The sequence below is a fragment of the Mustela nivalis genome, assembly GCF_964662115.1.
Source record: "Mustela nivalis genome assembly, chromosome: 7".
In the NCBI taxonomy this organism is placed as follows: domain Eukaryota; kingdom Metazoa; phylum Chordata; class Mammalia; order Carnivora; family Mustelidae; genus Mustela; species Mustela nivalis.
In genome coordinates this window covers 9,604,506-9,632,254 of record NC_139026.1, presented here as the reverse complement: position 1 = coordinate 9,632,254, position 27,749 = coordinate 9,604,506, and the positions used below count along the sequence as shown (strand labels likewise).

The 27,749-nt window shown below is 59.1% G+C and overlaps 1 protein-coding gene across 1 annotated transcript; it reads left to right on the top strand.

Moving 5' to 3' along the window:
- Window positions 1–685: 685 nt before the first annotated feature.
- On the top strand, window positions 686–27,107 carry MICALL1 (MICAL like 1). Its single transcript, XM_082740156.1, has 16 exons — window positions 686–1,182; window positions 5,196–5,244; window positions 5,705–5,846; window positions 10,094–10,182; window positions 11,315–11,457; window positions 13,274–13,722; window positions 14,384–14,441; window positions 15,309–15,694; window positions 17,484–17,899; window positions 19,982–20,116; window positions 20,648–20,774; window positions 20,911–21,001; window positions 21,190–21,263; window positions 23,732–23,846; window positions 24,023–24,069; window positions 25,232–27,107. The coding sequence occupies exons 1-16, from the start codon at window positions 1,037–1,039 to the stop codon at window positions 25,351–25,353; spliced, it is 2,589 nt and encodes an 862-aa protein (XP_082596282.1). The 5' UTR covers window positions 686–1,036; the 3' UTR covers window positions 25,354–27,107.
- The last annotated feature ends 642 nt before the right edge of the window (window positions 27,108–27,749 follow it).

The following is a 27,749-nucleotide window of genomic DNA, read 5'->3' as shown; positions in this document are numbered from 1 at the left end:
CCCACCCACCATCATTCTGATGGGGAGATCGCTGAGCCTGCAGTGGGGGCAGAAACCTCTGAAAGACCAGTTAGCAGGCTCAACACTTCAGTGGTTGCACACCTGGACCCATGGGGGTGGGGTGAGAGCATGAAGTCTCCCTGGCAGTAGACGGGGGAGGGGCTGGTGGCAGAACTGTGGAGGTCAGGGGCGTTTTGGAGTGGTGAGACTGGGTCGGGGAAGCTGGTGGCCCTCTGGGGGTGCTTTGGGGGTCAGCGGGGGAACTGCCTGATTGGCCTGAGGCGCGGGAAATGCCTGTCCAAAGTTTCAGGCAGGAGAGGTGAGTGGGTTTAGAGAAGTTAGGGTGGGGGATCTGGAGGTCCTTAGGCCAGAGTGGGAAGAAGGCGGGCTGGGAGAAAGGAGAATTCCAGGTGGGCGGCGTGGTGGAGAAGTCATTGTGGGACGGGCGAGTTGGCAGTGGGTGAGGGATCCCGGGGCTGTCCCGGAGTTCTTTGAGAGGTTCCAGAGGGAGAGCGGTGACCGCGATCGCCCAGCAGGGGGGCTGCGCGGTGTCTGGCCCTCGGGCGGGCGGGGGCGCGTCTGGGGGCGGAGCCGCCGCTGGGTGGGGCGCCAGGCCCCCGCTCCCGGCGGTGGCGGCGGCGGCGGCGGTGGCAGCGGGCGGGGACCGAAGCCAGCGGGACGCCCGCACCCGCGCCCGCGGCCGGCCCACAGCGAGGGGGGCGGGCGGCGGTGAGTAGGCGGCGGCCGGGCCGGGCCGGGCCGCGCGGGCGGCGGCTGCTCGGGCAGGTCCGGGCAGCGCCGGGCCGGGAGCTGCGAGCCCAGCCGGGACCCCGCGCCGGAGCCGGAGCGCGGACTCCGAGGCCGCGGCCCCGCCTCCTCCCCGCCCTGCGCCCGCCGCCCGCGGGTCGGCGCCTACAGCTCGGAGCGGCGCAGGAGTCGGAGCTGGAGCCGCCGCCGGAAACCGGACGGAGCCGGGTCCGGGGGTGAAGCCCGATCCCGGCGGCGCCCGGAGCCGGTCCCGAGCCCCGCGCGGCCCATGGCGGGGCCGCGGGGCGCGCTGCTGGCCTGGTGCCGCCGCCAGTGCGAGGGCTACCGCGGCGTGGACATCCGCGACCTGAGCAGCTCCTTCCGGGACGGCCTGGCCTTCTGCGCCATCCTGCACCGGCACCGGCCGGACCTGCTGTGAGTGTCGGGGGTGGGGGAGAGGAGGGGGGAGGTCGGGCGAGCCGGGGCGCCGGGGGGCGCGGGCCAAAGCTGGGGACCCCCGCCCCCCTCAGTGACGCGGAGCCCGGGCTGTGGGAGGCGCCGCCCCCCGGAGACCGAGACGCCCACCCTGAGGACGGGCCCTCAACGACTCGCTTGGGTCACCGAGCGCCCGTCCCCCGGGGGACCCCTCCCCCACGAGGCCCCGCCCCTGCCCACTGGGACACTGAACCTGCCCCCCATACTGGTCCTTGCACCGAGGGCCCTGGCCCCGCCCACAGGGCGCCAATTTCCGCCAAAGGGACACCTAGCCCTCCTTGGGGACCGTGGGCCTTTCCCGCACGACGGTGCTCTCAAACAGGCGCACTGAGCAGCCTCCTCCTCGCGAGGCATTGAGGCCCGTCCCTCTGTGTGCGTGTGTGGGGGGGTCCTCTTGCTGACTTCTCTGATTCCCCCATGTGGACTGGTCTCCAGGGCGCTAGCATGGTGCCTGACACAGAGGAGATCTTAGGTTAATAGTGGTTGGATGAATGGATAGACACCCCCTGCCTACCTCTCACCCCAGTTAGGATACGAACCTGCCCCCCAAATGTGTGCCCCACAGCCCTGCGGTCCTCAGTGGGCCACGGAGACTGAGTGAAGGGTCCTAAGGTCTGACTGACAGCCAGAGGCCCCCCCCCCCCCCCCCCCCCGTGTCTCCCTGTGTGAAATGGGCCCTTCTCACCCCCAGCTACCCAAACAAGTTCTCTTGGAAAATTTTATTCAGACCCCAGAGCAGTGGACTTGGGGCTTCTCTCTCAGCTCCCCCGCCGTGGGCTCTGGAACCTCTCACTCGTTCACTCATTCATCCAACACAGACTGAAAATTAAGCGGGGGCCCACCATTCCTTGGGTGCCTGTCTCATTTGCAACTTGAGACTCAGAGACCTGGTCCTTGCCTCTCTTGCCAGCAGTGCCCCCGACAGGGCTCCCCAAGCCTGGCTGGGTCTGCGGTCTTTGGGGGTCTATACTGTGTGCTAGCATGTCTGGGTGCTGGGGCGGGCTCTGTGTGGGGCCGTGGAGGAGAGGGTTTTGGAGGATGTGGCTGCAGAAGAGAAGGGGACAAGGTGGAGACATTCCCTGGGCTTCCACCTGCTGTGGGGCAGGTCACCGGCACGGGATGGGGATAGGACAGCCCCGGAGTGGGAGATGGAAGAATGGAGAAGGGTGCCCAGGTTGGACCCCTGCTTCGGAGCAGAGGGCTCAAGGGGTGTTCTGTTTCGCCTGGGGAAGCAGGCAGTGAGGCAGGAGGCCGGAGGCAGGGGACAGGGCCAGTGTTTGAAGGGACCTCCGTGTCCAGCTAAGGGGATCAGTGGGCCTGAGCTCGCCAGGCTGTTTGGCTTCGTTCAGCTCCTTCGTGTTCTAGATGTGCGACCTGGGGTCAGTCACTGGGCCCCTGCAGACATCAGTTTCCTCAGCTGGTCAGTGGGGTTAATAATAGGATCTAGGCCACAGAACTGTTGTGAGGGTTATATGAGGCAACGAGCATTCAATTAACCTGAGTTATTGTAAGTTGTGTGATTAGACAGTCGGGTGTGATGAGTGTATGTTAGCCCTTTCTTTATTCAGCAGTATTTACAGAGTGGCTGCTGTGTGCTGGGCCTGGCACGGTAATGGAGAGAGCAGGAGCCGGGTGCCGCTGGAGGAAAGGGTGGTCCCGCGGCTGGAGGGGGCCACCTGAGCCGAGCCCTGGGAGGGAGCACTGCTAGGGCCCATGGCTCAGGGCAGGGAGGACTGGGAGAGGCCGATGGCCCGGAGCTACTAGCCCATTGTACAGAAGACAGACTGAGGCCCAGCTGCCACAGGAGGCATAGGGAGGCTCTCTATGAGGGCAGGGAAAGCGGCAAGAATCATCTGAAGAGGTTCAAGCTGTTGGAGCTGGGGCCTCACCTCTGCTGGAGGGGTGGGGTTTGCCAAGCTGGAGGGCCTGGTTCATTGTTTGCTGGCCCTCCCACCCCCAATCCAGGCCTGTTTAAGCTCCCTTGAGGGCAGGGACCATATGGGTTTCATTTTTGTGTACTTCATCTCCCCCAGGGCCAAATAGAACTTCCCGGGCTTTTGAAAACTCTCAGAAAATATCTGTGTTACCAAAGCCCAGATGTCCATTAGGGACAGGGATGGGGGAGGGGAAGAAGCTGCAGGAAAAACCAGTGTCTCTGGGGTTTTTGCAGTTTTCACACTGTTTCTGGAATTTATTCATTCAATCAACATTTGTTGAGCACTTACTAAGTACCAGGAATTACATAGGGTGTTGGGGGCACTGGCGAACAAAACGTGACACCCAGCCTTCCAGAACACTGCCGGGGAGACTGAAATTATCTGCTGAGAAAAGTTGCCTTTGTCTCCTTTGGTCTCCAAACTAGCCTTTGTTGGGGCTGGGCTTGTGTCCCCTCATCTGTTCACAGTGTCACAGACCAGGAAGCTGAGGTTTAGAGACTAAATAACTTGCCTGTGGTCACACTCTTGGGCAGTGGCAAAGCGAGAGGGCTTAGGGTCCCAGCTTCGGGTGAGGTAGGGGCGGGGGGGTGTGGTGGGGGTGTGTGTGGAGTGGGGAGGGAAGCAGCTTGGCCAGAGGTGGCTCCTCTGTCCAGGTCCATCCAGCCTTGGGGCACCTCCCTCTAGGGTTCTCAGGCTACTCCCTTTCCTGCTTCTGCCCACCGTTCCTACCTGGACCATTCCTGGAGCAGTGTGGGGGCAGGAGGAGGGCAGCGAGGCCTGCCCTTCCCCAAGCCCAGACTCAACCAGCCCTCCCCACCAACCTGGCGGTGGGTGCTAGAGCTCCTCCCAACTGACAGATGGGAAGATGAAGGCAGAGAAGACTGCCGGCCTGTCTAAGGTCGCACAGCCAGGCCTGGAAGAGCAGAGGCTGAGACCCTGACCTTGGACTCCGTTCTGCCTGCTCAGGCCTCTGGGCCCTCCAACGATGTGGGAGGGTCAAGGCTTCATTTTGCAGCCATAGAAGGGCAAGGCGTTGGCTGGGTGCACCCAGCAGGCTGCCAAGCCAGAAAGCTACCTTCAGGCACTTGAGCAGCTTGTAGCACTGGGGTGGGGGGAAGGGGGTAGGGGACTAGGGGTGAGGGTAGGGGGTTAGGGGATGGGGGTGTTCGTGGTAAATAGAGCCAGGAGGGGAGTCAGCTATCTCTGGCTGGGGTTCCCCGCGGCAGGCTCTGCTGCCTCTCACCTGTCCCAGTTTAGACACTGGGAAACCCTTTACTGCTCCCCCAAGGAAAGCGGGCCCCAGGAGCAGCCGAGCTGGTTGGCCAGAGGGTTAGTGTCTGTAGCTCTAGAATATGTACAATTGCCAGTCGGTTTCAAACTTGTTCCTTCTGTTCTTAGCCCCATTAAACAACATTCGTCTCTGCGCTGGGTTGGGGATTGGGCAAATCGGTAACCCGGCTTCTCTGGGTTTCTGATATGCCCTGGAAGAGCCAGAAATGCGGATTCTCAGGGCTAAGTGTCTTCCCCTGTCTGGGTCTCAGTGTTCCCATCTGTGAAATGGGGTCAGTACCTCCCAGGAGAGTTGCTATGAGAACAGACTCCCGGTAGGAGCTCAGCACGGCGCCCAGTGTGAGGTCAGCAATTCGGGGCCGTCCCTGTCATTACAAACCTTAGTCCTGGTCTCAGTCTTGTCTCTGCCACTGACTCAGGACCTGGCTTTCTGGCTGCTGGAGAGAAGGGATCTTAAACTTGAAAGCTTGGACTTGAGTCCCGCCCCTTCAGAGTGATTTCGAGCCTCTGCGAGGATGCCTCAGGGGGCCCTGAGCTCATGCTCCTTCCTGCACCTGGCAGACCCGGCTTGTTGCCTCAGTTTCCTCGTGGGCCGTCCACAGACCCCTCCCCCAAGCCTGCTGAGGCCCACGCAGGCTGGGATGAGGTCAGCTCCTTTCCTCCCAGACTCCACACCCCTGCCCCAGTCACCTCCTCAGTGTTCCTCCCTCCCTTTACCTCTTGCAGAGATTTTGACTCGCTTTCCAAGGACAATGTCTTCGAGAATAACCGTTTGGTGAGTCCCCAGACAGAGGGAAGCCTTGGAGGCTGTGAGTGCGTGTTGGGCGGGGCGAGGGGGCAGGGGTGTTGCAGAGTAGGAGCTGAGGCCAGAAGCTGCTTTGCACTGGGGCCTTGGCTGCCCCTCTCCCCATCCCCCTCTTCCTTCTGGCTCCTTTGTGCCTGGAACACCAGCCCACCCCTTCCCCGGAGTCACCCTGTGGCGCCAGAGCTGAGGGAAGCCCCTAGTTCTGGACCCTTCATCCCACTGCTGGAAGCTGGGCCTCTGCTAAGGGCCACTCACCCTAACCCTGCCTCCTCCTCTTCTCCCTGTTCTGACTGTTTTTGCACCCATTCCTGCACCTTCCCCACCCCTGCACCTGCTCCCCATGCCCACCCCTGCCTCTACCCCCCCACCTTTCCCCACCCCAACTCCTACCCTTGCCTGCCCCCCACCCCTACACCTGCCCTCACCCCAGGCCTTTGAAGTGGCCGAGAAGGAGTTGGGGATCCCCGCTCTCCTGGACCCCAGTGACATGGTCTCCATGAGTGTCCCCGACTGCCTCAGCATCATGACCTACGTGTCCCAGTATTACCACCACTTCGCCAGCCCCGGCCAAGGTGAGAGGGGGCAGAGCTGTTCTGGGAGGCTGGCACTGGGGGTGGGGCTGGGAGGTGCCTGGCTGGGTTCTGAGCTCCTCAGCCCAGGAGGCAGCATGGCCTTTATTCACTGGATCATTCATTTAGTCCTCATAATACCTAGCGAGGAAGACAGCACTGTGCTGGGCCCCCGGGGGTGCAGCTGGGGCCTTCGCTGCGCTTGTGCCACCCACAGTCTTACTGGCACAAAGCCCAAAACCCATCACTGAAGGAAATACTTGTAGGGAGACAAAGCGGGCAAGTTCCCCTCTGGCGCCCACCCCCTCACTTCCTGTGTACAGACACTTCCCTGGGGCTTTTCCCCCAAAGCCAGCGAGTGGCCCTGTGGGGCTGTGGTGCAGCGGTCTTCCCCAGAAATGACCTTCAAGGTCTGAGAACTGAGAGGCTGGGGAGCGGGCGGAGGCATTGAGGGAGCCACGGGGCGCTTCTCTGCTCTGAGTCGGGTCACTGGGTGGCTCCTGAGCCTCCCGCCTGGGGCATCCTTCTGCAGGAATCTTTCTTGGGGATCTCCTTCTGCAGAGAAGAAATGGGTCCAGAGGGGAAGCAAGAAGGTCAAGGTCACGCCACAGGAAAGCTGAATGGTGGGGCCAGAATCCAGGTGTCCTGACACCTGTGCTGGGTCCCTGGGGGCCTTACCCCTACCCTGTCCCTTTTCGGTCCTCCCTCCTGCCTTGGCTCTCTACCTGTGGACAGTCTCCGCCTGTCTCTTTAAGAAAACGTGTTCTACAAAGTCATTTTTTTCTTATTAAGGGCAAAACATGCTTACTATAGAACATGTAGAACATAGCAAAGAGCATAAAAATTAAGATAATCTGTTACCTGCCCCCCCCAGTGATACAGGTCAGTATTATAGTTGAACAAATAACATTATATGTGTGTGTGTGTGTGTGTGTGTGTGTGTTTTAAGATTTTACTAATTTATTTGTCAGAGAGAGAGAGAGAACAAGCAGAGGAAGGAGCAGAGGGAGAGGAGGAAGCAGACTCCCCACTGAGCAGAGAGCTCCATGCAGGACTCGATCCCAGGACCCTGGGATCATGACCTGAGCTGAAAGCAGACACTTAATGGACTGAGCCACCTAGGCATCCCACATTATGAGTGTTTTTTTTTTTTTTTTTTAAAGATTTTATTTATTTCACACAGAGAGCACAAGTAGGCAGAGCAGCAGGCAGAGGGAGAGGGAGAAGCAGGCTCTTCACTGCGCAGGGAACCCGATGCAGGGCTCAATCCCAGGACCTTGGGACCATGACCCAAGCCAAAGACAGCCAATTAACTGACTGAGCCACCCAGGCGCCCCACACATTATGTGTTCTAACAGAAAACAAAAATGAAAGTATTTCCCATCCGCTGATTCTTTGGTGAGAGGCAATAAGGTGGAAATTAAGAGCATAGGCTGCTGTTGACTGTCTGGGTAACAGTGTGCCACCATGGTCACCTGTCTGCCTCAGTTTCTCCTTTGTGATGCAGTGAAGAACAGTGCCCACCTCTTAGGGTTGATGTGAGGCATAAGCGAGGAGATGTGAACCTGTGTCTGGCCGTTACTTAGGACTCAAGGTTAACATTATTATGACTTCTTTATTTCATTGGTTAGAGTGTAGCTTGCTTACCTAGAATCATGGTTCAGTCTTACCTTCAGGAGGGTTGCTTGTCTCCAAACCCTGATGTCTTCCAACTAAGCTCTTTCCTGGAGGCCCACCCTTCTGGGGGCCTGTGAGGTGGGAGGGTTGGGGAGGGGCCCCCACAGTACTGTTGATGGTGCCCGCTCTGTTCCTGGGTCCTTGCGGGGCACCCTGGGATGAGGGTGGCCCTGGTGGGCCCAGCTTTCCTAGCCGTGCCGGGGAGGAGGGAGCACCCCCTGGGCTTGCGGGGGTTCTTATTGATAAAGGTACAGTCTGTGCTTCTCATACAACTTGGCTTCTAAATACGAACCGTTTGTATTCTGCCTGCTGTTCCACCAAAGGAAACAGCAGCAGTGCGTTCCCACCCCGGAGGCAGAGCTGGCTGTTAGACTCCCCCAGATGGTCCTGTGCTGTGCTTTCTGGGCCACTAGAAGGATTTCAAGGGCGATTTAAACCAGACTTGAGTTTCCCTGGACCGGGTGGCTCTGAAGCCTGACCCTGGCTAAGACACAGCACTGTGCTGTGTTCGCTTGCGCCAGGCTCCATGGTGCCCGTGACCCTGGGCCCAGCAGCTGACCCTGCCCTCCAGGAGCCACAGCATGGTCTGGAACCAGAGTGAGTGAAGGACGCCCAGCGGCTGTGTGAAATCGGCCATCACAGGGGCAGGGCTACTGTTACCTGGATAAAGTCCAGCTTTTTGTTTTTGTTTTTGTTTTTGGGTAGGCTATGTGCCCAAGCTGGGGCCCAGCGTGGGGCCTGAACTCACAGCCCTGAGATCACAGCCTGAGCTGAGATCAAGAGTTGGGCGCTTACCACCCACCAAGTCCAGCTTCTTAGTGGGGCCCCTGAGGGTCTCTTCCCACTTAACCTTGAGCCACTCATTGCCCCAGCAGTAGGCATACTGAATTTTTTGTGTTTTGAATATTATCTCATTCCTTCTGCACTCAGCCTTTCTCCCTGGTGATCTTCCAACCCCACACTCTATTTTCTGCTCCACATCTTCCACTCACAAACATTCTTTCCTACCCATCCTCTAATCTTCACATTTTGCCTCCTCTATGCAGCCTGCCCTGATTTACCCCAGGTGTTCTGGTGGCCTCCTGCCCTGTGGTGAACACAGGTCATAGGTGTTCATATGACAGGTCATATGACAGGTGACTCTGGTCATAATATTTGGATCACTCCTCCCTTTTCCCCTGCAGACCATCTGTGTCCGGTTCCCAGCTACATAACCCCGGCACCTGGTCCTTACTCATTTAACAAATATTTATTGAGCCTCTACCATGTGCCAGGAACTGTGCTAGGTGCTGGGGAGAGAGCCGAGAATAGGAGGGAGAGAGCGAGCGAGCACAGATGAAGAGGTAGTATAGTTTCAAGGGAGTCCAGTGAAGGAGACAAAACAATGGTGTAAAAACCAGCGGGAAGGTGAAGTGGCTGTTCCAGGTGAGTGGTCACGGAGGACCTCTCTGAGGAGGTGACATTTGAGCTAAACCTTGAATGAGGAGAAGAAGGAGGCCATTTGAAGATCTGGGAAGGAATGTTCCAGGGCTAGCAGGGGGCCCGTGTGCTTCAGGAGGGGATGAGGACAGAAGGATGGTGGGAGTGGTCCTTGATGACAAGGTCGTGAGCTTCCAAAATTTCTGGCTATGACTCATCACACACATTCCCATCAGAGGCCAAGTTCATGCACATGTGTGTCCCTGAAACAAGTTTCAGGAAACGATTCTTCCCCTTACAACATGTGACACACGCAGGGGTGCCTGGTTGGCTCAGTAGGTAGAGCGTGCGACTCTTGGGGTCGTGAGTTCAAGCCCCACGTTGGGCGGAGGGCTTCCTTAAAAAAAAAGACAACACAACCCCTTGTGATGCGTGAAGATATTTTCTCTTTCACCTTTTAAATGTGTTGCTTGTAACCACTAAATGGATTTCAGGGTCCACTAACTAGTTTGGTAAATGATATTTTAGATGACAGTAGGGAACTTGGATTTTATTCCTAAAATCATCGAACAGTAATATTGGGGTCTATGGCTTTCTGGATTTTCATTTTTTAGTTTGATCACTGGGGACACAGGAGGTGCTGCATGAATATTTGCTGAAGTAATAAGGGAGCGAGTGGGGTCTCCGAGGGGGCTCGTGGGCTGGGGTGGCTGAGTTTCTTCTGCCGTGAGGGAGAGCAGCCACACCAGCCTGTTTTCCCGAACCTTCCGGCCAGCACCACGCGGTTTCTCGCTTTTCCTTCCCTCCCATCCCCTTATGCTGGTGGGAAGGAAGCTGCTGGTCCTGCCACATGCTGGGCACCTCCTTCCATGACTGTACTGTTGGCCTCAGCCTTTCCATCACTCCTGTGTGGCTGGACTCACGGCCCTACTTTATGGAGGTTCGGGGAGGTTAAGCAGCCTGCCCTTGGCGCTTGGCTTGGAAGGGGAGGTGTCTTCTGCCCTGTGAGGAGTGGGGAGCCAGCTCTGGTCCCGGCTGTTGAGTGCTCTCCCCAAAAGCCATAGCTGTGGAGTTCAAGTGGTAGGCCGGCTGGGGGCCTTCTGGGCCCCGGGGGTCTCCACCTTTCTTAGGGTCTCTTTCCTGTTTCTTGGCAGCTGGTGTCTCATCACCTGGAAAGGCCCAGGCACCCTCCTCCCCGCCCTCCGAAGCACCTACTCCAGCAGAACCAGGAGACAGGGCTCAGGTAGGCAGGTGCCCAGGGGCTGCGGGGACAGGCTGTGTGGGTACCCTTGCAGTGTTCATTCTAGGTCCTTTCCCCTTGGCTTCGGAAGTAGAGCCTCAGTGGCAAGGGTGGCTGAGGGGACATGGGCCAGATTCCGGCCCCATTCTGTGGGCAGGGGGCTCCATTCTTTTCTCTGGGGCTTGGGGCGAGATCAAGAGCTTCCAGGCCTGGGAAGGGGGGCATTGGACAGTCTGTCGCATTGACTTTGTCACCCTGGCCTTGACTTGACTGGATTTACACATGGAGTGTAGCAAATATTCCCCTTGATTCCTGTGCACACAGAGCTTTCAGCTTCCCCGCATGATTCTGTTCTGTCCTCTCAACAACCCTGGGAGGTGGGCGGTAGGAGTCCTGAGAGAGAGATGAGAATCCCGAGGGTCATTTGTCCAAGGCCAGTGCCCCGCCCCAAGATGCTGAGAGGACAGACTCCAGCCCTTCATATCGGGGTAGCACGTCGCAGGGCGCAGAGGGCTTTTCCCACCTGCTCCCCCGCTTGTCCTTGCTGGAGGAGCTCCTGAGGGCCGGGGATCCTGGCCGGTGTGGGTGCCCAGTGACGTGGGGCTGACACAGGCAGGGGTCAGAGGAGTTCATCGGCAGGTGGGAACCTAAGGTCCAGAGATGTGAGCAGCTTGCTCTGGGTCGCAGAGCTTGGAAGTGGAGGACCTGGGATTTAAACCCACCGCAGCTCTAGGAGGGGAGGCAGAGAAGGCAGATGAGGTGGGCGTAAAAGGAGGTCACCCGTCAGGGGCCGACGACCTACAGGGATGGCAGAGGGGCAGGGAGGTTATACAGCCAGGAGCCGTCTCTGGCAGAGAGGGCCCCAGAAACTGGAAGTCAGGACTTTTGTTTCCATTCTGACTCAGTGACCTTGAGCAAATCTTTCCCCTCTGCTCTGGGCTTCAGTTTCCTCATCTGCAAAGTGGCAACTGCGTCCCTTCCTCTGCTGCCCTGGGGCTCCGATGACGTGCATTAGCACCGTGGAGCTCGTGTGCACTCGGGGGAGAGTGGGTGCTAGAGGGGGAGGGGGCTGTTCTAGAGCAGGGAGCTTGGTGAGCACAGCCCCATGCCCCTCTGCTCACCCCCTTCCCCGCAGGGCGAGGAGCTGTCATCGGGCAGCCTGTCTGAGCAAGGTGCCCAGCGGACCCCCAGCAGCACATGCGCCGCCTGCCAGCAGCATGTGCACCTGGTCCAGCGCTCCCTGGTCGAGGGCAAGCTCTACCACCGCCACTGCTTCCGGTGAGTGGCTGTGGGAGCAGGGTGGGGAGGATGGGGGGCGAGCCCCACCTAACACCCTATTACCAAGGAAGGGAGCTTCTGTGGACTCAGCATCACTGTCTGCCAGGCACACTACGGGGCCCTTCCTTCCAGAGCATCGTGCTTATCAACCCATTTTACTGATGAGCCAACTGAGGCTTAGTGAGGGGAGAAGCCTCGTCAGTCGTGGGATCAGAGGAGCTGAGCTCAGGGGTTCTACCTCCTGCCCCAAGCTCTCTGAGGCGAATGACCTCATGAGATTAAGGAGCTGCTTTAGAAGCCCTTGAAAATAGAAAGGATTTTTTTAAAAAGTTAAAATAATAGCTTGCTTTCCATGTGTGGCTCCCACAAGAAGCCAGGTTTAAAGAAAATGGAATGAGAGACAGGGAAAAGACAAATAACTTAGAACATGTCTGAAAACATTTTTTTTTTAAAGATTTTATTTATTTATTTGACAGATGGAGATCACAAGTAGGCAGAGAAGCAGGTGGGGGTGGGTGGGTAAGCAGGCTCCCCGCTGAGCAGAGAGCCCGATGCGGGGCTTGATCCCAGGACCCTGAGCTGAAGGCAGAGGCTTTAACCCACTGAGCTACCCAGGCGCCCCTGAAAACATTTTTATAAGAGATTTTATTTCTTTGAGAGAGAGAGCGTGAGCAAGAGAGAGTGTGAGAGAGCAGGAGCAGGAGCAGGGGGCGGTGACAGGGAGGAGATGCAGGTTCCCCACTGAGCGGGGAGCCTCGTGCAGGGATCCCGGGATCATGACCTGAGCCGAAAGCAGACACTTAACTGACTAATGTGCCCCTGAAAACATTTTATGTGTTGTGAAAAAGCAATCAGAAAATAAATAGTTGGGGCGCCTGGGTGGCTCAGTCGTTAAGTGTCATGATCCCAGGGTTGTGGGATCAAGCCCCGCATCGGGCTCCCTGCTCCCTGCTCCTCGGGAAGCCTGCTTCTCCCTCTCTCTCTGCTGCCTCCCCTGTTTGTATTCCCTCTCTCGCTGTGTCTCTCTCTGTCAAATAAATAAATAAAATCTTTAAAAAAGAAAAGAAATAGTCAAGGGAAGCCAGCAACTGAGTTCCAACATGCATTAGATTGTGGGTTAGTGTGTGTCTGTGTGTCTGTCTGTGTCTCTGTGTGTGTGAGTGTCTGTGGGTGTCGGTGTGTGTCTATGGGTGTGGGTGTGAGTGCAGGGTGGCCAGGCCTGGAACCCCAGGGGCCTGACTGCAGACCTGAGGGGTCACAGCCCAAGCAGGGGCACCATTGTACTAACACACTGACATCTGACCACGAGGACAACGTTTTAAGGACTTTTTCCAGGGACCCCCAGTAAAAAAATGCCTTGGACCCTGTGAGCAGTTGTGAATACAGACCGGAATAAGGCCCCGTGGAAACAGACACACAACACGAATTAGAATTTCCTGGAAAAACAGCATATTCTTTCTTGTGCAAGACATTCTGTTTCATACAAAACAACACCAAAACACCTTGCTTGGTTGACAACCTGAGCTGCCGGTGGCCGACCGCCTCAGCACTGGCTCGTCCCCCCCGCGCAGGGGCAAACCTTTGCTTCCTCTTGCAGCACAAACCAGAGGCTGTTTCACAATTTATGTTGCTTGATTTCATGTGATTTTATTGTTCTGTACTTCTGGCAGTTACATTTGCCTCCTCCTGTGGGAAGGCCCCGGTGCAGGATCTGGGCGGGCAGGTGGGAGGAGGGCGGGCTGGAACAGCCCTTGGGGAGGAGGAGCCAGTGTCCCGGGCGCCCGTTGAAGCCCCCTCCCCAACTTCTCCCTGGCAGGTGTCGGCAGTGCTCCAGCACCCTGCTCCCTGGGGCTTACACTAGTGGGCCTGAGGAAGGCACCTTCGTGTGCGCGGAGCACTGTGCCAGGCTGGGCCCCGGGGGGCGGTCAGGGGCCACGTCCGGGCCCCCTCTGCAGCCAAAGCAGCAGCAACTTGCAGAAGAGGTCAAGGATGTGGACGGAGGCGGTGTGGGTCGTAGTGCGCCCGCAGGGGCTGAGGCGGATGTCCCCAAGGCCAGCCCCGAGGCCCGGCCCCAGATCCCCACCAAGCCCCGGCTTCCAAGCAAAGCACAGGAGCTGGGCAGCAGCTCCCCAGCCGGCCGCCCCACGCCTGCCCCGAGGAAGACCCCGGAGAGCCCGGCCCTGACGCCCCCCACACCCCGGCCCCGGTCCAGCCTGCAGCACGAGAACTTGGCAGAACAGGGTGGCAGCAGCGGCCTAGTAAATGGTGAGCACGGGTCTGAGGTGGGGGGGCACTTGCTGGGGTGCGTCTCGTGTTTAAAGGTGTGTGTGGTTGGGAGTATCTGTGTGTCTGTGTTCTCTGAGCCTTGTTCAGTGCAAACACACACCGGGGAGGGGGTGCTGCTCTGAGCCCAGGCCCCAGCTGGGCCCTGGGGACAGATTCTGTTCAGGCCTGTTTGTGCCTTCAAGGCCCTGCCAGTCTTAGCGGGGAGACAAGCATAGACAGGGATGTCCATAGAATGTGGAAGTCTGTTAAGACAGGGGAAGCAGAGGCTACTGTGGGTTTCACGGAGGACACTCGGGGGGTCAGGGGAGGCTTTGAGCAGGAGGTGACACTGGGGCTGGGCTAAGTTCAGGCAGTGTTTCCTGTCCACGTTGGGGAAGTGTCCAAGGGACACTTGGGTTCCCTTTCTTGGCTGAAATGCCTATGGTGTGTCCGGGTATCCTGGCCTTGCGCACGTGACCATTACCTGTCACCTTTTGTGCTTATCTAATCGCCCCAAGTGCTGGGAGGTACAAGGCGGGGGTGGGGGGGAGTTCGCCACGGCCACCTACAGTCCCGGCTCTGCCAGGAGGGCACGCCACGGCTTGCTGGTGCCCACAGCTGCCCATGAAGAAGGCCTGTCTCACTCTCCTTTCCTATCTAGGAAGGTTGCATGAACCCCCCGTCCCCAAGCCGAGAGGGACACCCAAGCTGTCAGAAAGGTAGGCTGGCTCGGAGAGGATTTCCTGTGATGGAGGCCCTCGTGCTGGGCATGGGGGTGCCGCTGGCGTCTGGCGGGTGGGCAAGGCTTCCGTGGGCACCTGACTCACCAGCACACCGTCCCAAGGTCGTGCAAAGCTCATTCTGGGTGGGTGACAGCGGGGCTGAGTGCTGTGCCCACATCTCCTTCCCCGAGGCTCCCCTGGGGTCCCCTACTCCTGTGGGGAGTAGTCCTGGTAGAGACAGGGCCCCTGGAGCCCCTTGACCTCTCCCTGCCCCCGCTGCTCTGTGACACGGGACACTTAGGCCTCCCTCACGGAGCTGTTGTGAGAACTGGCAGCTGAGTCAAGAAAGACCCCAAAAAGCTCCGTCTGCTGTGTGCCTGGCCCAGGCCCTCCAGCCTGGGACCCTGCGTCCTGTGCGTGGACAGCTGTTTCCAGCTGTTCTGGAGCTGTTCTTCCCCTGTGTGGTCTCTGAGGGGGAGAGTGGGCCCCAGCTGTGGCACTAGTTAATGCTCCATCAGCACTAACCCTTGTGAAGATTCCTGTCCCAGTGAATGGCTATGGTCAGGGGACAGGTGACTTTCTCAGCCTCACACAGAGAGCCCCTGTGCCTCCTTTCCTGGGCCGGGCTGATGGAGGCTGAGGGTTCACTCTCTCTGGGCCTTATGGGGCCCCGCTGGGTTGTGACCGTAACAGTCCACTTTAGCCTTGAGCCCAGACTGACCCCTCTGGACTCGGGGAAACGCGGGCAGTTTCTCATCCACTTTCTTTGAAATGGACTTAAAACTATCCAGGGACAGGAGGAGGCTGCCTGCCCCCCCCCCCGCCCACCGCCAATGGTGTCTGCCTCTTCCCACCTCCCTCCAGGACACCAGCCCCCAGAAAAGACCCCCCATGGATCACACTGGTGCAGGCAGAGCCCAGGAAGAAGCCAGCCCCCCTCCCCCCGAGCAGCAGCCCTGGACCTCCGAGCCGGGAAGGCAGGCGGGTGGTGAATGGCGGCACGGAGGAGAGCCAGGGCCAGGAGGAGCAGAGCCAGGTGCCAGTGGGCCCGGAGCCCAAGCCCTACAACCCCTTTGAGGAGGAGGAGGAGGAGTCCCCAGCGGCACCCAGTCCGGCCGCGGGCCCTGCCCTGGCCCACTCGGCGGAGGTCACCCCCAAGTCCCTGCATCCCTGGTACGGCATCACCCCCACCAGCAGCCCCAAGACGAAGAAGCGCCCCGCGCCCCGTGCACCCAGCGCATCCCCACTCGGTGAGTGCCATCTCCTGGAGCTTTCCTGATGAAGCTCTGGGCTGGGGGGGCCGGGGTCAGCCCTGGGCTGGGGATCGCTGTGTGGCGGTGGGGGGGTTCCTGCCAGGTCAGGTGCCATGTGGGTCCTCTCAGCTAATTCGAGAGCACACCTGCGGGCTGGGTAGCATGCACCTGTCTCGTGGGTGAAGCAGCAGGCCCAGAGAGGGCAGGGGATTTGCCCGAGGCCACGGAGTGCTGGAGTGGTGGAGGCAGGATTCGACAGGACAGGAAGGAGGCCGGGGGCTCCACACTCTGCACTCCCAGCCCTCCGTAGCCCTCCTCACAGTGAGGTGTCGTGAGGATCCAGTGTGTGTCCCACTGCTGAGGGGCTCAGCACTGCCGCGGTTTGCTTCAGGCCTGACTAGTCACTACTCTCCTGTCGCCGGGCACCATGGGCCATGACATGCCTGTGTGTGACCTTGAGCAGGTCCTTTCCTCTCTTGGCCTTCAGCGTCCCCATCTGGAGGACGGCGGTGGCGGGTCAGCCTCGGGGCGCTGTGCCTCCCTCCACCTAGCATGCCCTCTCATCCAGGCTCTGTGTGCTTCTTTTTTTTTTTAAAGATTTATTTATCTGGGTGCCTGGATGGCTGAGTGGGTTAAGCAACTGTCTTTGGCTCAGGTCACGGTCCCAGAGTCCTGGGATTGAGTCCCGCATCGGGCTCCCAGCTCCACGGGGAGTCTGCTTCTCCCTCTGACCTTCTCCCCTCTCATGCTCTCTCTCACTTTCTCACTCTCAAGTAAATAAAGAAAATCTTAAAAAAAAAAAAAAATTATTTATCTATTTGAGAGAGAGAGAGACAGGGAAAGAAAGAAAGAGAGAGAGAGGTGGGGGAGGGGCAGAGAGAGAAGCAGCCTCCCTCCTGAGCATGGAGCCGGATGCGGAGCTCGATCCCACCAGCCTGAGATCAGGACCTGAGCCGAAATCAAGAGTCAGACGCTCACTGATTGAGCCACCCAGGCGCCCCTCGTTGTAGGTTTTGTCTGTCACCATCCTGGGGGCTTCTTAGGCCTTAGGGCTGGTCACCTTCCATCATGGCTGGTGTACGGCTGCCTCCAGGACCTCAGCAGGAGCCCCTCGGACAGGGGGTCTGAGAGCGCATGAGAGATGCCTGGAAGCAGGTGCTCAGGTGGCCCCTGCTGGAACCCCCGGGGTCTTGTAGCTACGGTGGGTGGGCAGCAGCAGGATGCCGAGTAACGAGTCCCACAGGGCTGTGTCTGCCCCAGCCCTTCCCGGCCAGCCGAGTGCCTGCCCTCTGAGCCTGCTGCCTCATCTGGAAAACACAGACGGCAAGGCTTCGAAGCATGGTGTCTCCGTCACCCACAGGATCAAAGCGGCATAGGGCGGCGCCCGGCCAGGCCCGGCGGCTGCTTCGAGGCCTTCCAGTTCCTCCCCTGTCCCCCCAGGCCGAGGCCCAGGATGGGCCAGCCCGGACTCTGTGTGTCCTCCCCTCCCCTGCAGCCTCGCCTCCTCCACTGGGTTTGGCATTGGATCAGATCAGACACGGGAGGGGAAGTGGAGGCAGGGAGGGAACCCAGGACTACAGACGTGCCCCGAGGTGGCGCCCCGGGTCTCAAAGTGTGGGGGCCGAAGGCTGATGATGTGGCGGCTGCGGACCTTGGTCCCAACATGCCCTCGCTGTTCTCTGGGCCTCAGCCTGTGGGCACATGGAAGCTCCCTGCGGAGAGGGGAGGGCGGTAGGTGAGGCTGTGCCTCCTTGCGGGGCGCTCACATGCTTACTTGTTCGTTCAGCTCTGCACACCGCCCGCCTGTCACACTCAGAGCCGCCTTCCGCGACCCCGTCACCGGCCCTCAGCGTGGAGAGCCTGTCCTCTGAGAGCTCCAGCCAGACCCCCTCTGGGGAGCTTCTGGAGCCACCAGCTGTGCCCAAGAGCTCCTCAGAGCCTGCAGTCCATGCCCCCGGCACCCCTGGGACCTCTGCCAGCCTCTCCACCCACTCCTCCCTGTCCTCCTCTGGGGAACTGGTGCAGCCCAGCGCAGACCAGATACCTCAGGCTGGTCCTGGCCTTGCCCCCAGCACGAGGGGCAGCCCGGGTCCCCAGCCCGCCAAGCCCTGCAGTGGCGCGGCCCCCACCCCTCTCTTGCTGGTTGGAGACAAGAGCCCCGTGCCTTCCCCGGGAACCTCGTCCCCGCAGCTCCAAGTAAAGGTGAGTCCTCCTTCCCCTTGCTAAGAGCCGCTGGCCTGTCTGGTCTCAGGGCAGGAATGTCCAGGGTTTTCCGTCTTTGCTGGCGTCTGACTTGGCTGTGTCTTCCTGCCCATTTGTGGCTCCACTCACTGAGGCACGCATTCATCCGTCTGTCCTCCCTCCCATCGAGTCACCCGTCCACCTGCTTAACTCTTTATATAGTGAAGCACCTGGTCACCTGTTTACTTGCCCATCCCACATACGTGCCCGTCGGAGATCCAGTCCCCCAGCCACCATCCAACTCCACATCCTTCTGTCCACCTCTCTGTTCACGAGGCTTGTTTATGCCAGAGGGCCCCCCACCCAGGCCTCCTGGCACTCCATCTCCTCTCGGGGGCAGAGGGGACTGGGGTACCCATCTCAAGGAGCTTGTTCTCCAGGTGACCTTTGTGGCTCTTCGTGTCATTGCTTCTCAGTCCCGTGCCAGGAACCGGGGATCGTCAGGGGTCAGAACACTCCTCTGGGTGTCTGGTTCCCAAAGACCTCTCTTGTAGCCACCAGTCCTTTTGGGCCACCAGGTACTGGTGGTCCGCATCTGTGCACGCTCTGCAGCCCCTGAGGGCCCAGGGCTCGTGCGGCCCAGCTCAGGTGGGGTGGCTGTAGTCTCGGGCTGATGGACCTGACGGGGGATCAGTCTGGGGAGCAGGCTGAGCTATGGGTCTAGCTCCTACCTTTCAGACATCTCCCTTGCCCCGGCCTGGCCTTGCACCCTCCTGTCCAGCTCTGCCACCTGCCTGCTGTGTGACCTGGAGAAGGTCCTGCCCCTTCTGGGGGCCTCAGTCTGCTCTGAGGAGGCCCAGGGTTCCCTGGTGGTGGCAGGTTGGGCAAGAGATCAACTTTGGACACCCTTCCCTCTACCGTCAGGCAGCGCCTTTTAAACATCATTTTTCTGTCCTGGGTGTGTGTCCTGGGTGGCTTGACAGAGTCTGTGGTGAAAGGCTGAGAACCCTTGGGGACCTTGGGTGCCTCAGGCTGTTTAATACCCTGCTGGGTCCCCTATGGGTGCTGCCCTTTGGGAACCAGCCTCTGTCTCCCTGCCCTGCCTGGACTCAGGCCCTCGTACTTATGCTTCAGAAACCCCAGGGCAGCCACTGCCAGCCTGAAGGATTCTTTCCATGGGCTGGTGCGGTGTAGGTGAGCAGGGCTCCGCCAGCCTCCCTCACCTGCTTAGGAGAAGGTTGAGTGAACATTCCTGGGAGCACTGCTGGCCTTGAGTGAGACCTTTCCTTGGGGCCCATCACCACATCTCTGTGTTGGACGAGCTGGAAAATGCTGTTGGAGGACATTTTGCCCGCATGGTGGCGAGGCCCAGTCCCAGGGCTGGGGCTATCTGGCTGTGCTTGCCTCAGAGGGGGCTGGGTCTCTGCGGAAAGCTGGACTGAGGCAGGGCTGGGGGGGTGGGGCTTGCAGTGGGGGGAAGACAGACGGGAGGGGTGTTTCCTGGACAGGAAGGAAGGAAGCTACTCTTTTCCTCCATCTCCTGGCCAGATGGAAGGTGGGATCCCGCTTTCATACTTCCTGGCAGGGTGACCCAGGCCAGGAGCTTCCTTTCTCTCCCTGAGCCTGAGAGTCCCTGCTTGAGAGCGGGGGTTGTGAGGCCTGAGTGAGCGAGCATAACTGTCTGGCCCTAAACTCCACGTCCTGACCACTGCCTCTGGTACTAGATGGCTGTCCTGGCCCTAGCTTGGGCTCTTAGGAAGTGCATGACCTTGAACCAATTAATTAACCTCTCTGGCCTTGAGTATACTCAGCTATAAAACGGGCATTACAGTACCCATTTTGCAGAGAGCTTGGGAGAACAAGAATGTCTAAAGGGACCCAGTGTAGGACGGGACGTGGGAGGTCCTTGGAAATGAGATGTTTGTCGAATGCCCCAGTGGACCAGAGACGGAGTGCTGGGAGGGTCTCTCTCTCTCTCTGCCTGGGCTGCCTCCTCCCAGGCTCCAGGCCCCAGTCCCATGTAGTCAGGCTGCCCGGGCGGGGGTGGGGGTGTCTCACTGCCCCCTCACCAGACTTATCCTTTGCCATTCTCCCTGCCTTTAGTCTTCTTGCAAGGAGAACCCTTTTAACCGGAAGGCATCACCTACAGCATCCCCAACCACAAAGAAGACCACCAAGGGCTCCAAGCCGGCCAGGCCGCCGGCCCCAGGACACGGTTTCCCGCTCATCAAGCGTAAGGTACTGGCCAGCAGTCCGCAGGCGCTCGGCTGCCTCAGGTGTCCTGTGGGACTCGTGAGAGGATGGGCTGTCTGGGCAGTTGCCCTCCGGGGCTGCAGAGAGGGGCCCTTGGGGGGCCCGAAGGGAGGGTTTAACTTGCAGCCAGCGGGATTTTGAGCAGACTGACATTTCACTTGTTACTAATAATAGTTCAAGCATCAAAGCACTCACATGATACACTTTGAGTTAAACAGATTAGAGTGTTCTCCAGTGATATCGTTTCTGGAATGGCAGAGGAGGGGGAGGGGATGCCACAGGAGGCAGGAGGTTGATCCTCCCTCTGGGTGTGCCTTTCCCAGCTGGGGCCAGGGGCCTGGAGGGGTAGGGGCGCTCTCTACAGTGGCCCTTCCCCGCACCGTGGTCCTGCACCTGGCCGGGCTCGGGTGTGGGAATGGGCAGGCCAGTGCTGGCCCGAAGAATGGCAAAACTCCTGGCAGCGGGCAGGTGGGAGGGATGGGCCGTTCTTCCGGTGACTGCGGCGTTGTCGGGCAGGTCCAGGCCGACCAATACATCCCCGAGGAGGACATCCACGGAGAGATGGACACGATCGAGCGCCAGCTGGATGCCTTGGAACACCGTGGAGTCCTACTGGAGGAGAAGCTGCGGGGCGGAGTGAACGGTGTGGTGTGGGGAGCTGCTGGGAGGGCCTGGTGGGGGGGCGAGGCTTGGGGGGGCGGAACCTTCCCTCCACCAGGGGCTCCTTTGAGGGCTGCAAGTCCTGCCAGCCCTGGCCTCAGTGGGCTTCTGGCTTCCAGAGGGCCGCGAGGATGACATGCTGGTGGACTGGTTCAAGCTCATCCACGAGAAGCATCTGCTGGTGCGGCGGGAGTCCGAGCTCATCTATGTGTGAGTGCAGACCCCTCGGCCGTCTGCTCCCCCGGAATCCGTGGAGTTCAGCATGGATATCTTTCCTGCCTTCCCTCTTCTGACCGCATGGGGCAGGGAAGCCGTGCGAGGGGCGGGGCGGGGCGGGGCGGTGGGGCGGGGCTTCCTCTGAGGGGCGGGGCTAACACCTGGCTGTACCCACCCTCCAGTTTCAAGCAGCAGAACCTGGAGCAGCGCCAGGCGGACGTAGAGTATGAGCTCCGGTGCCTCCTTAACAAGCCAGGTGAGCGTAGCGCCACGCGCTCCTCTGACACCTGTCAGGGGCTGTGACATTGACTAGTGGGCCCAGTTCTTACCCTCGCGGCTGGGGAGGAGACAGAACCCCAATGGGGACGCATAGGCCAGCTCTGGGAACAGGGCCCCGCCGCGGGGAGAGGTCCAGAAGGTGCTGTCTGGGTCATAGCAGGTGATAAATAGGCTTGAATGATGGCAGGAGCAGAAACAGCGTGGCCAGTGTGGGGGTGTGGTCTCCTGTGGCATCAGGGATGACAGGCTTGCAGAGAGTGCCAGGCCCAGGACCAGACTGACATGTTTTGGCTTCTACCTCTCTTGGAACTTGGGGGTAGATGGGTCCCCAGTGGGGAGAGCCTTCAGGCTCCAGGGCCCCAGGCTGCCCCAAATGAGTGAGTGACAGCAGAGGCACCTCGGGGTTCATGGCTATGAGGCCAGAGCGTGGTCAGACTTTAGCAGTGGTGGGAGAGAAGGTGGAAGGATCCAATGTACAGTGTGGCTCAGAAGGACTCTGGGGGTGCAGGGCGGGATGGGCTCAGAATGGTGGAGCTGCGGCTGGAGGGGTTGGGTGTGGAGTCGTATCATCCCGTGTTCTGCGGGGTTCCGCCACAAATGTGTTCCAGGCAGGGGACAGGGTGGGGTTGGGGTAAGGGGGAGCTAGGCAGGTTTCTTAGCCTCACTGAGCCTTAGTGGATTTAGGTGTAAGACAGGGCGAAAGTACCCACCCTGTAGGGAATTCCTGGAACAGGAGATAGAGGATGTGGCAACACCTGGTGCCCCCGAAGGGGTTGGTGGTTGATGGTTATTACGTGACTGAGGTGGGGTCTGTGGCCCTGATGTGTAGTTGAGCCACAGCTGGGGTCTGTGGCCCTGATGTGTAGTTGAGCCACAGCTGGGCAGAGAGACCACAGAAGCCAGGCTTTTGACTACTTCCTCTGCCTGGACAGTGGGTCTCACTGTATCCATTTCACAGATGAGGAAATGGAGAACCAGAGGTTGAGTCTTGCCCATTGGTGGTGGCACTGGGCTTCTCATCCCTGCCTCTGACTTGGCCTGTCCCAGCTCACACACCCCCTCCTGCCTGCTGGGACAGTGGCCCTGTCTCTTCACTGACTAGAGAACTTGGGAGGCAGGATAAGACCCAGAGGCAGAAGTGTCTCTGGAAGCCATTCCACTGTCCCCTGTGAGTCATTCCTACATCTGGAGGCCGGGCACGGCCCCCATGCAGAGAGCGCCACAGCGACGCCATGTGGCTGGAGTTGGTGCAGTCCCCTCTACCCCAGGCCAGCCTGGCCCTGGGTTTATTGTGTGGCTTCTCCAGCCTTCTCTGTGATGGCTGCATGTCCTGGGCTTGTCATCCTGTCCCTGGGGTTGCTTTTGCATGGTGAGGCTGGTTTATAAGGCCCCAGGTCGGTTAGGGACCCATAAGATACCATAAGGGCTGTAGCTTGGGGCTGTCCGGCTACCCAGGATTAAAGGCTGGCTCCACCATTGCTGTGTGACACTGGCTAAGGCCCTAACTTCCCTGAGCCTCAGTTTCCCCATATAGTATAGGGATAGGACCTCCCCAGGCCCCATATTTGGGAAGTAGCCGAAGGATGTGAATTGGGATGATGACTCCCATGCTGTCCCCAGAACTGTGCTGGGCCACCTGCTCCCGAGCTCTGGCAAGGTGAGGTGTAAGGACATTGGAACAGAACTGGGGGGGCTCAAGATAGGGAGGCCTGTGGTGGCAGATGGCGTGGAGGGAAGGCTGGGTGTGGACACCCTTCCCCTGGGAGCCTGTGGGCTGGGTGCAAGGGAAACGAGGGTGCACGTGGGCCCTTGGATGGTCCCGTGGGGTGGCTAGGGGTCCCGAGAGGAGGCTGGTGGGGTAGCAGGTATAGGATACGTCAGGGACACCCCCTTGCTGGGCTCACCACCCCCAGGGTCCTGTCTCCTCTAATATGCCTTCCTGTATGGCATTTTATTAAGGTTCCAATATACCTTGGGTTACCTTGTTTCTACTGTGTAAAGACCCCTGGGGTCCCCTGTTATCTCCCAAGCTCTGCCCCATCTGGCCAGCCCACCCTTGGAGGCTCTCAGCAGGCCTTGCCTGAATCCTGCCTCCTCCAAGAAACCACCTGGTGAACATTCATTGAATCAAAAAATGAATGAGCAGAAGCAGGAGCCTCTTTGGCCACAGCTGGTCTCTGTTCGCAGAACATGTGTCGTGCTCGCCCTCCTGGAGCCCCCTTGAAGAGTTTTTCAGTAGGCAGCCTAGTATCCTCGGTCTCTTAACCTTCATTTCGCCCCAAACCTTGTCACCACCCCCCAGGTGGTCCCTTCCTTCGTGTCCTCGCAGGACTCAGCATGAGCTGGTCTGCAGCCACCTAAGCAGTCAGGTGTTGGTCCCTGGCTTCCTGGGAAGGCAGGAGGGTTTCCCCCTCGCTCAGTTCCCCAACTTTTCTCCTCGGGCAGAAAAGGACTGGACGGACGAGGACCGGGGCCGAGAGAAGGTGCTGATGCAGGAGCTCATGGCTCTCATCGAGCAGCGCAATGCCATCGTCAACTGCCTGGACGAGGACCGGCAGAGGTGAGGGAGGGGGAGGGGCTCCCCCACTCTGGGGAGTCGGGGGGTCCTTGCAGGAGGGGCTCAGCGATCCCAGCACACCCTCCCTTAACTTGGGGGAAGGACTCGGGCTGGAAGGGACTGAGAGAATATCCGGTCCTTTCTCCTGGGGGACACCGGGCTTCCCTTTCTCATTTCAGGGAGGAGGAGGAAGATAAGATGTTGGAAGCCATGATCAGGAGGAAAGGTGAGGCCCCTCCTGGCTCTCTGGTCCACCTGAATCTTGGGAGGGCAGCCAGGGCAGAGGGTCAGAGCCGGAGCTCCAGGGATGGTATGTGCAAGCACTTGGCCTCTCTCTTGAAGAGAGGGCCATGTGTGGCGAGGCAGGCCAGCCTAGAGCCAGGAGTGCTGTGGCCTGGGCTGAGAGAGTGGGCTAGAGGGAGGGCTCGGTGGGCGAGGAACCCTGTGCCAGGGCGGTTGCCTGAAGCCAGGAGTTCCTCCTTGACATCTGCATCTGCTCTTGGAGAAGTTTGTGGGCTAGGGGCACCTGGGTGGCTGAGTCAGTGAAACCTCTGACTCTTGGTTTCAGCTCTGGTTATGATCTCATGGTGGTGGGTCGAGCCCTGTGTCTGGCTCTGTGCTTAGCGGGGAGTCTACTTGGGGATTCTCTCCCTCTGCCCTCCCCCCCCCCTCTGGGTGCTTGCGCATGCTCATTCTCTCTCTCGCTCTCAAATAAATAAATCTTTAAAAAAAAAAAAAATTTGTGCGCCCAAATAGCCGTGCCTACTGGAGACGGTGCCCAGAATAGCTAAAAGAGCACTGGCCTGGGAGTCAGGAGACCTGCTCTCATCTTGGTCCCACCAGGGACTCATGTTGTGGCCATGTGGTTTGGTCGGGACTCTAGTCAGTCTGCTCAGGCCCCTCGTCTGCCGCAGGGGGGTGCTGAGTGTCTAGGGATGGCGCACGGAAGGCTCCTCACCCCGGGCCTGGCCCCCGCAGAGAACTCAGCTGGCCTTAAGTCCATTCCAAAGGCCCACAGTTGCCCATAGCTACCTCGTGAAAAGTAGGGGTGAGGCTGATATTTTTGGGGTTCCTTCCAGCTCTGTCAGTGTCCATGTTGTGGCACCCAGAGCTGTGAACAGTGGCTTAGGGAAGCAGGGCCTTTTCACGATAAACCTGTACTGTGTTTCCAAGCTCCAGATGGCTTTCATGGTCATTTATTTCTGGATCCTTGCCAAAACACTGGGACAGAGGCACAGTTCCCATCCTGCAGGTTCACAAAGCTGAGGTGACATGTCCAAGACCCCAGACGAGATGGAGGAACGGAGCTGGGCCTTCGTCACTGCTCCTGGCCCACCCCGACGTACTCCCCTTCCCACATGCTGAGTGCGCCCCTTTCTCTTCTGCAGAGTTCCAGAAGGAGGCTGAACCCGAGGGCAAGAAGAAGGGGAAGTTCAAGACCATGAAGGTGCTGAAGCTGCTAGGAAACAAGCGGGATACCAAGAGCAAGTCCCTGGGGGACAAGAGCTAACAGCGAGGGCAGCCAGCTGGGACTTTCCCCTTCTCCTGGCGCACACAGGAGGAGCTGTGCTCCGCTGCGGGGGGCACCCTGCTTCCCATCAGGATCAGTCCTGGGGAAAGATGGCTCCAGGGGAGGGGGGCCTCTGGGTGACAGCCTCTCCCTCCTCAGGGTCCTCTGGCTGCTCTGGGCCAAAGAATTTTCTTCCCTTTTCTCGGGGCTGCAGGCAGCTGTGGGTCAGCCCTGCTCGGTCTGGTTCTGATGATTCCAGATGCTGGGATGGACCCAAGGAGCAAGGAGGGAGGAGCAGGGGCGTAGCACCCCTGCCTTGCATCCTACCCACCACCACCTGCCAGGATGGGCAGCCCCTGGGTCCCTCTTCCCCTCTGTACCATGTCCAGATGGGATTCTTAGCAGTCAGAGTTCTGACCCGAAGGTCCTTCTACCCATGTGGTCGGCCCGTGGTGGACCTCTGGCCCAGGTCTCCTGCCTTCGGGGCCCTGCTGCTCTTGGCAGGCCAGCAAGCCTGGCTTGGCCGCACCGGCTTCTTCCCACCCCAGCCCTGGCTCCGAGTCCCTATTTTCCTTTCCAGTGCAGGTGGCCCCGAATCTGTTTCTCCTCACTCAGGAGCTCTATTTATGAAGTCTAATTAAGTTCGAGCTTGTTACTCTGTCCTCAGACACGAATGGGCCTGATGGACAAATTCTTCCCTCTGTCCCTCAGACCTCTAGCAGGTGCTTCTCTCATCTCCCCTCTGTCCATGGGAAACCTCGCCTCCCAGGAATTGGAGCTGGGTGGGTGCCCCGGAGCTGAGTCCCCAGAGAGGGCCTCTGGGTGACAGGCCCCAGTGGCAGTTCTGGTCCCCAAGCATTAGCGGAGGGAGCTGTGTGCTTCACGGAACACACGGTAGTCTGACTCCTCCTTCAGACTTGCCCGGCTGCCCCGGGCTGATCTTGGGTGTCTTCCTGGGTGCGGTCATCACCTTTCTGTCTCCTCACACCTGACTGTTGTCCGTTCTCTCCCGACTTGTTTCCCCAAAGGACTGATGGCCACTCACCGCACTGTGATGGCCATGGGAGAGGAGGAGCCGATGGGGACAACGGGCTTGTGTCCAGCAGCCCTCAGTCAAAGCACTGTTGCTATAAGCTATCTCTGGGGCTCTCTGGGGCACTCTAGGGCCCCCTCCCTCAGCACACCTCTGGGGAAAGTACGGACTGTATTAACTCCTGAGGATTTTCCTCACCAACAATAAATGGAGACAACCTCAGTTGCCAGTGCCCCCGAGCCTTGGGCACTTTGCCCTTAGCTGGCTCTGCCTTCTTCCCTGCCTCCGCCATGTCCCGTGGTCAGGCATCTCTGGTCGCCTAAGAGGGGCAAGTGGGGTATCCACAGCCGGGGACCTTGGCCCCCAGGGCCTGGTGGTGGGCAGGACTCTTCCTCTGCCGGGAGTGGTGGCTCCTGTGCCTGCACAGCCCCTGGGGTCTCCTTCCAAACATGCCTGTTGATCAGAAGCTGGTCACCAACTCCAAAGACTTTTAGGGGCCTGGTGGGTCACATACCTGACGAGGCTGTGTGTAACCCAAGGGGTGGCTCTGTCAGGCTGTCTTGGTGGCTGAGACTCAGGTAGTGGGGACTGAGGTGAACGAGGTTGTTTGTCCCAGCTCTTAAGGGGCAAGTTCTTCCTTCCTTAAGTCAACCGTAGCCTGTGGGAATGTGGGCCCAGTGTGGCCAGACCTTTCCATTTTTCAAAAGAAGCTGGAAATCCAGATTGTGTGTGTGTGTGATTTGTAAATATTGGCAACTAGTCTGCAGTTAAATCAAGGGTAGGCTGTGTTGTCACGGGTGGGCCAAAGGTGTCCTGGGGTTCTCCAGTTTGCTGTTTTGGGGCTACGTGAGGGGGCCTTTGGGGTGGAGGACAGCTGTCCTTATCATGGTATACCCTCTGTGCTCAGGTTCTGGAGGGTACGTGGACACAGGCTTCCCACAGAAATGTTCCAGAGCCAGCCCTTCCTTGAGCTCCCCCTTCCGCTAACCTGTCTGAGGCTGTGGAGCCATCTTTGTTCGGCTACCGGAAACTTGGGTCATGTGGCCTGTAGGATTATACGAATCCCTCCAGGTGGAAGTGTTGGTTGAATTTTTCCAAACTGCTTTGATGTATGGGGACAGGAAAGTGACAAGAGTCCTGGAGAGTGCAGGGCTTGTGGTTGTCAGAAGATGTGAGGACTTTGTGTGGTTGGTGGTGCCTCCAAAGGCTTCTGAGGCGGGGCATCACCCTTGAGCCATGGCAGCTGAGGCCATGGTCCTACTCGGGCTCCCAGTGCACAGGCTGGAATCAAAGCTCCCAAGCCAGGCTCCTTTGGTCTAGCTCTCGCCTACCCTTGTGTTTCTGTGGGCTGTGGGGTTCGTGG

Bases quoted from the DNA above. Each gene is read 5' to 3' on its own strand.
- MICALL1 (XM_082740156.1), top strand. From the start codon at position 1,037: ATGGCGGGGCCGCGGGGCGCGCTGCTGGCCTGGTGCCGCCGCCAGTGC. The intron at 5,245-5,704 runs GTGAGTCCCCAG...CCCTCACCCCAG, and splicing joins TCTTCGAGAATAACCGTTTG to GCCTTTGAAGTGGCCGAGAA. The intron at 15,695-17,483 runs GTGAGTGCCATC...TTGTTCGTTCAG, and splicing joins ACCCAGCGCATCCCCACTCG to CTCTGCACACCGCCCGCCTG.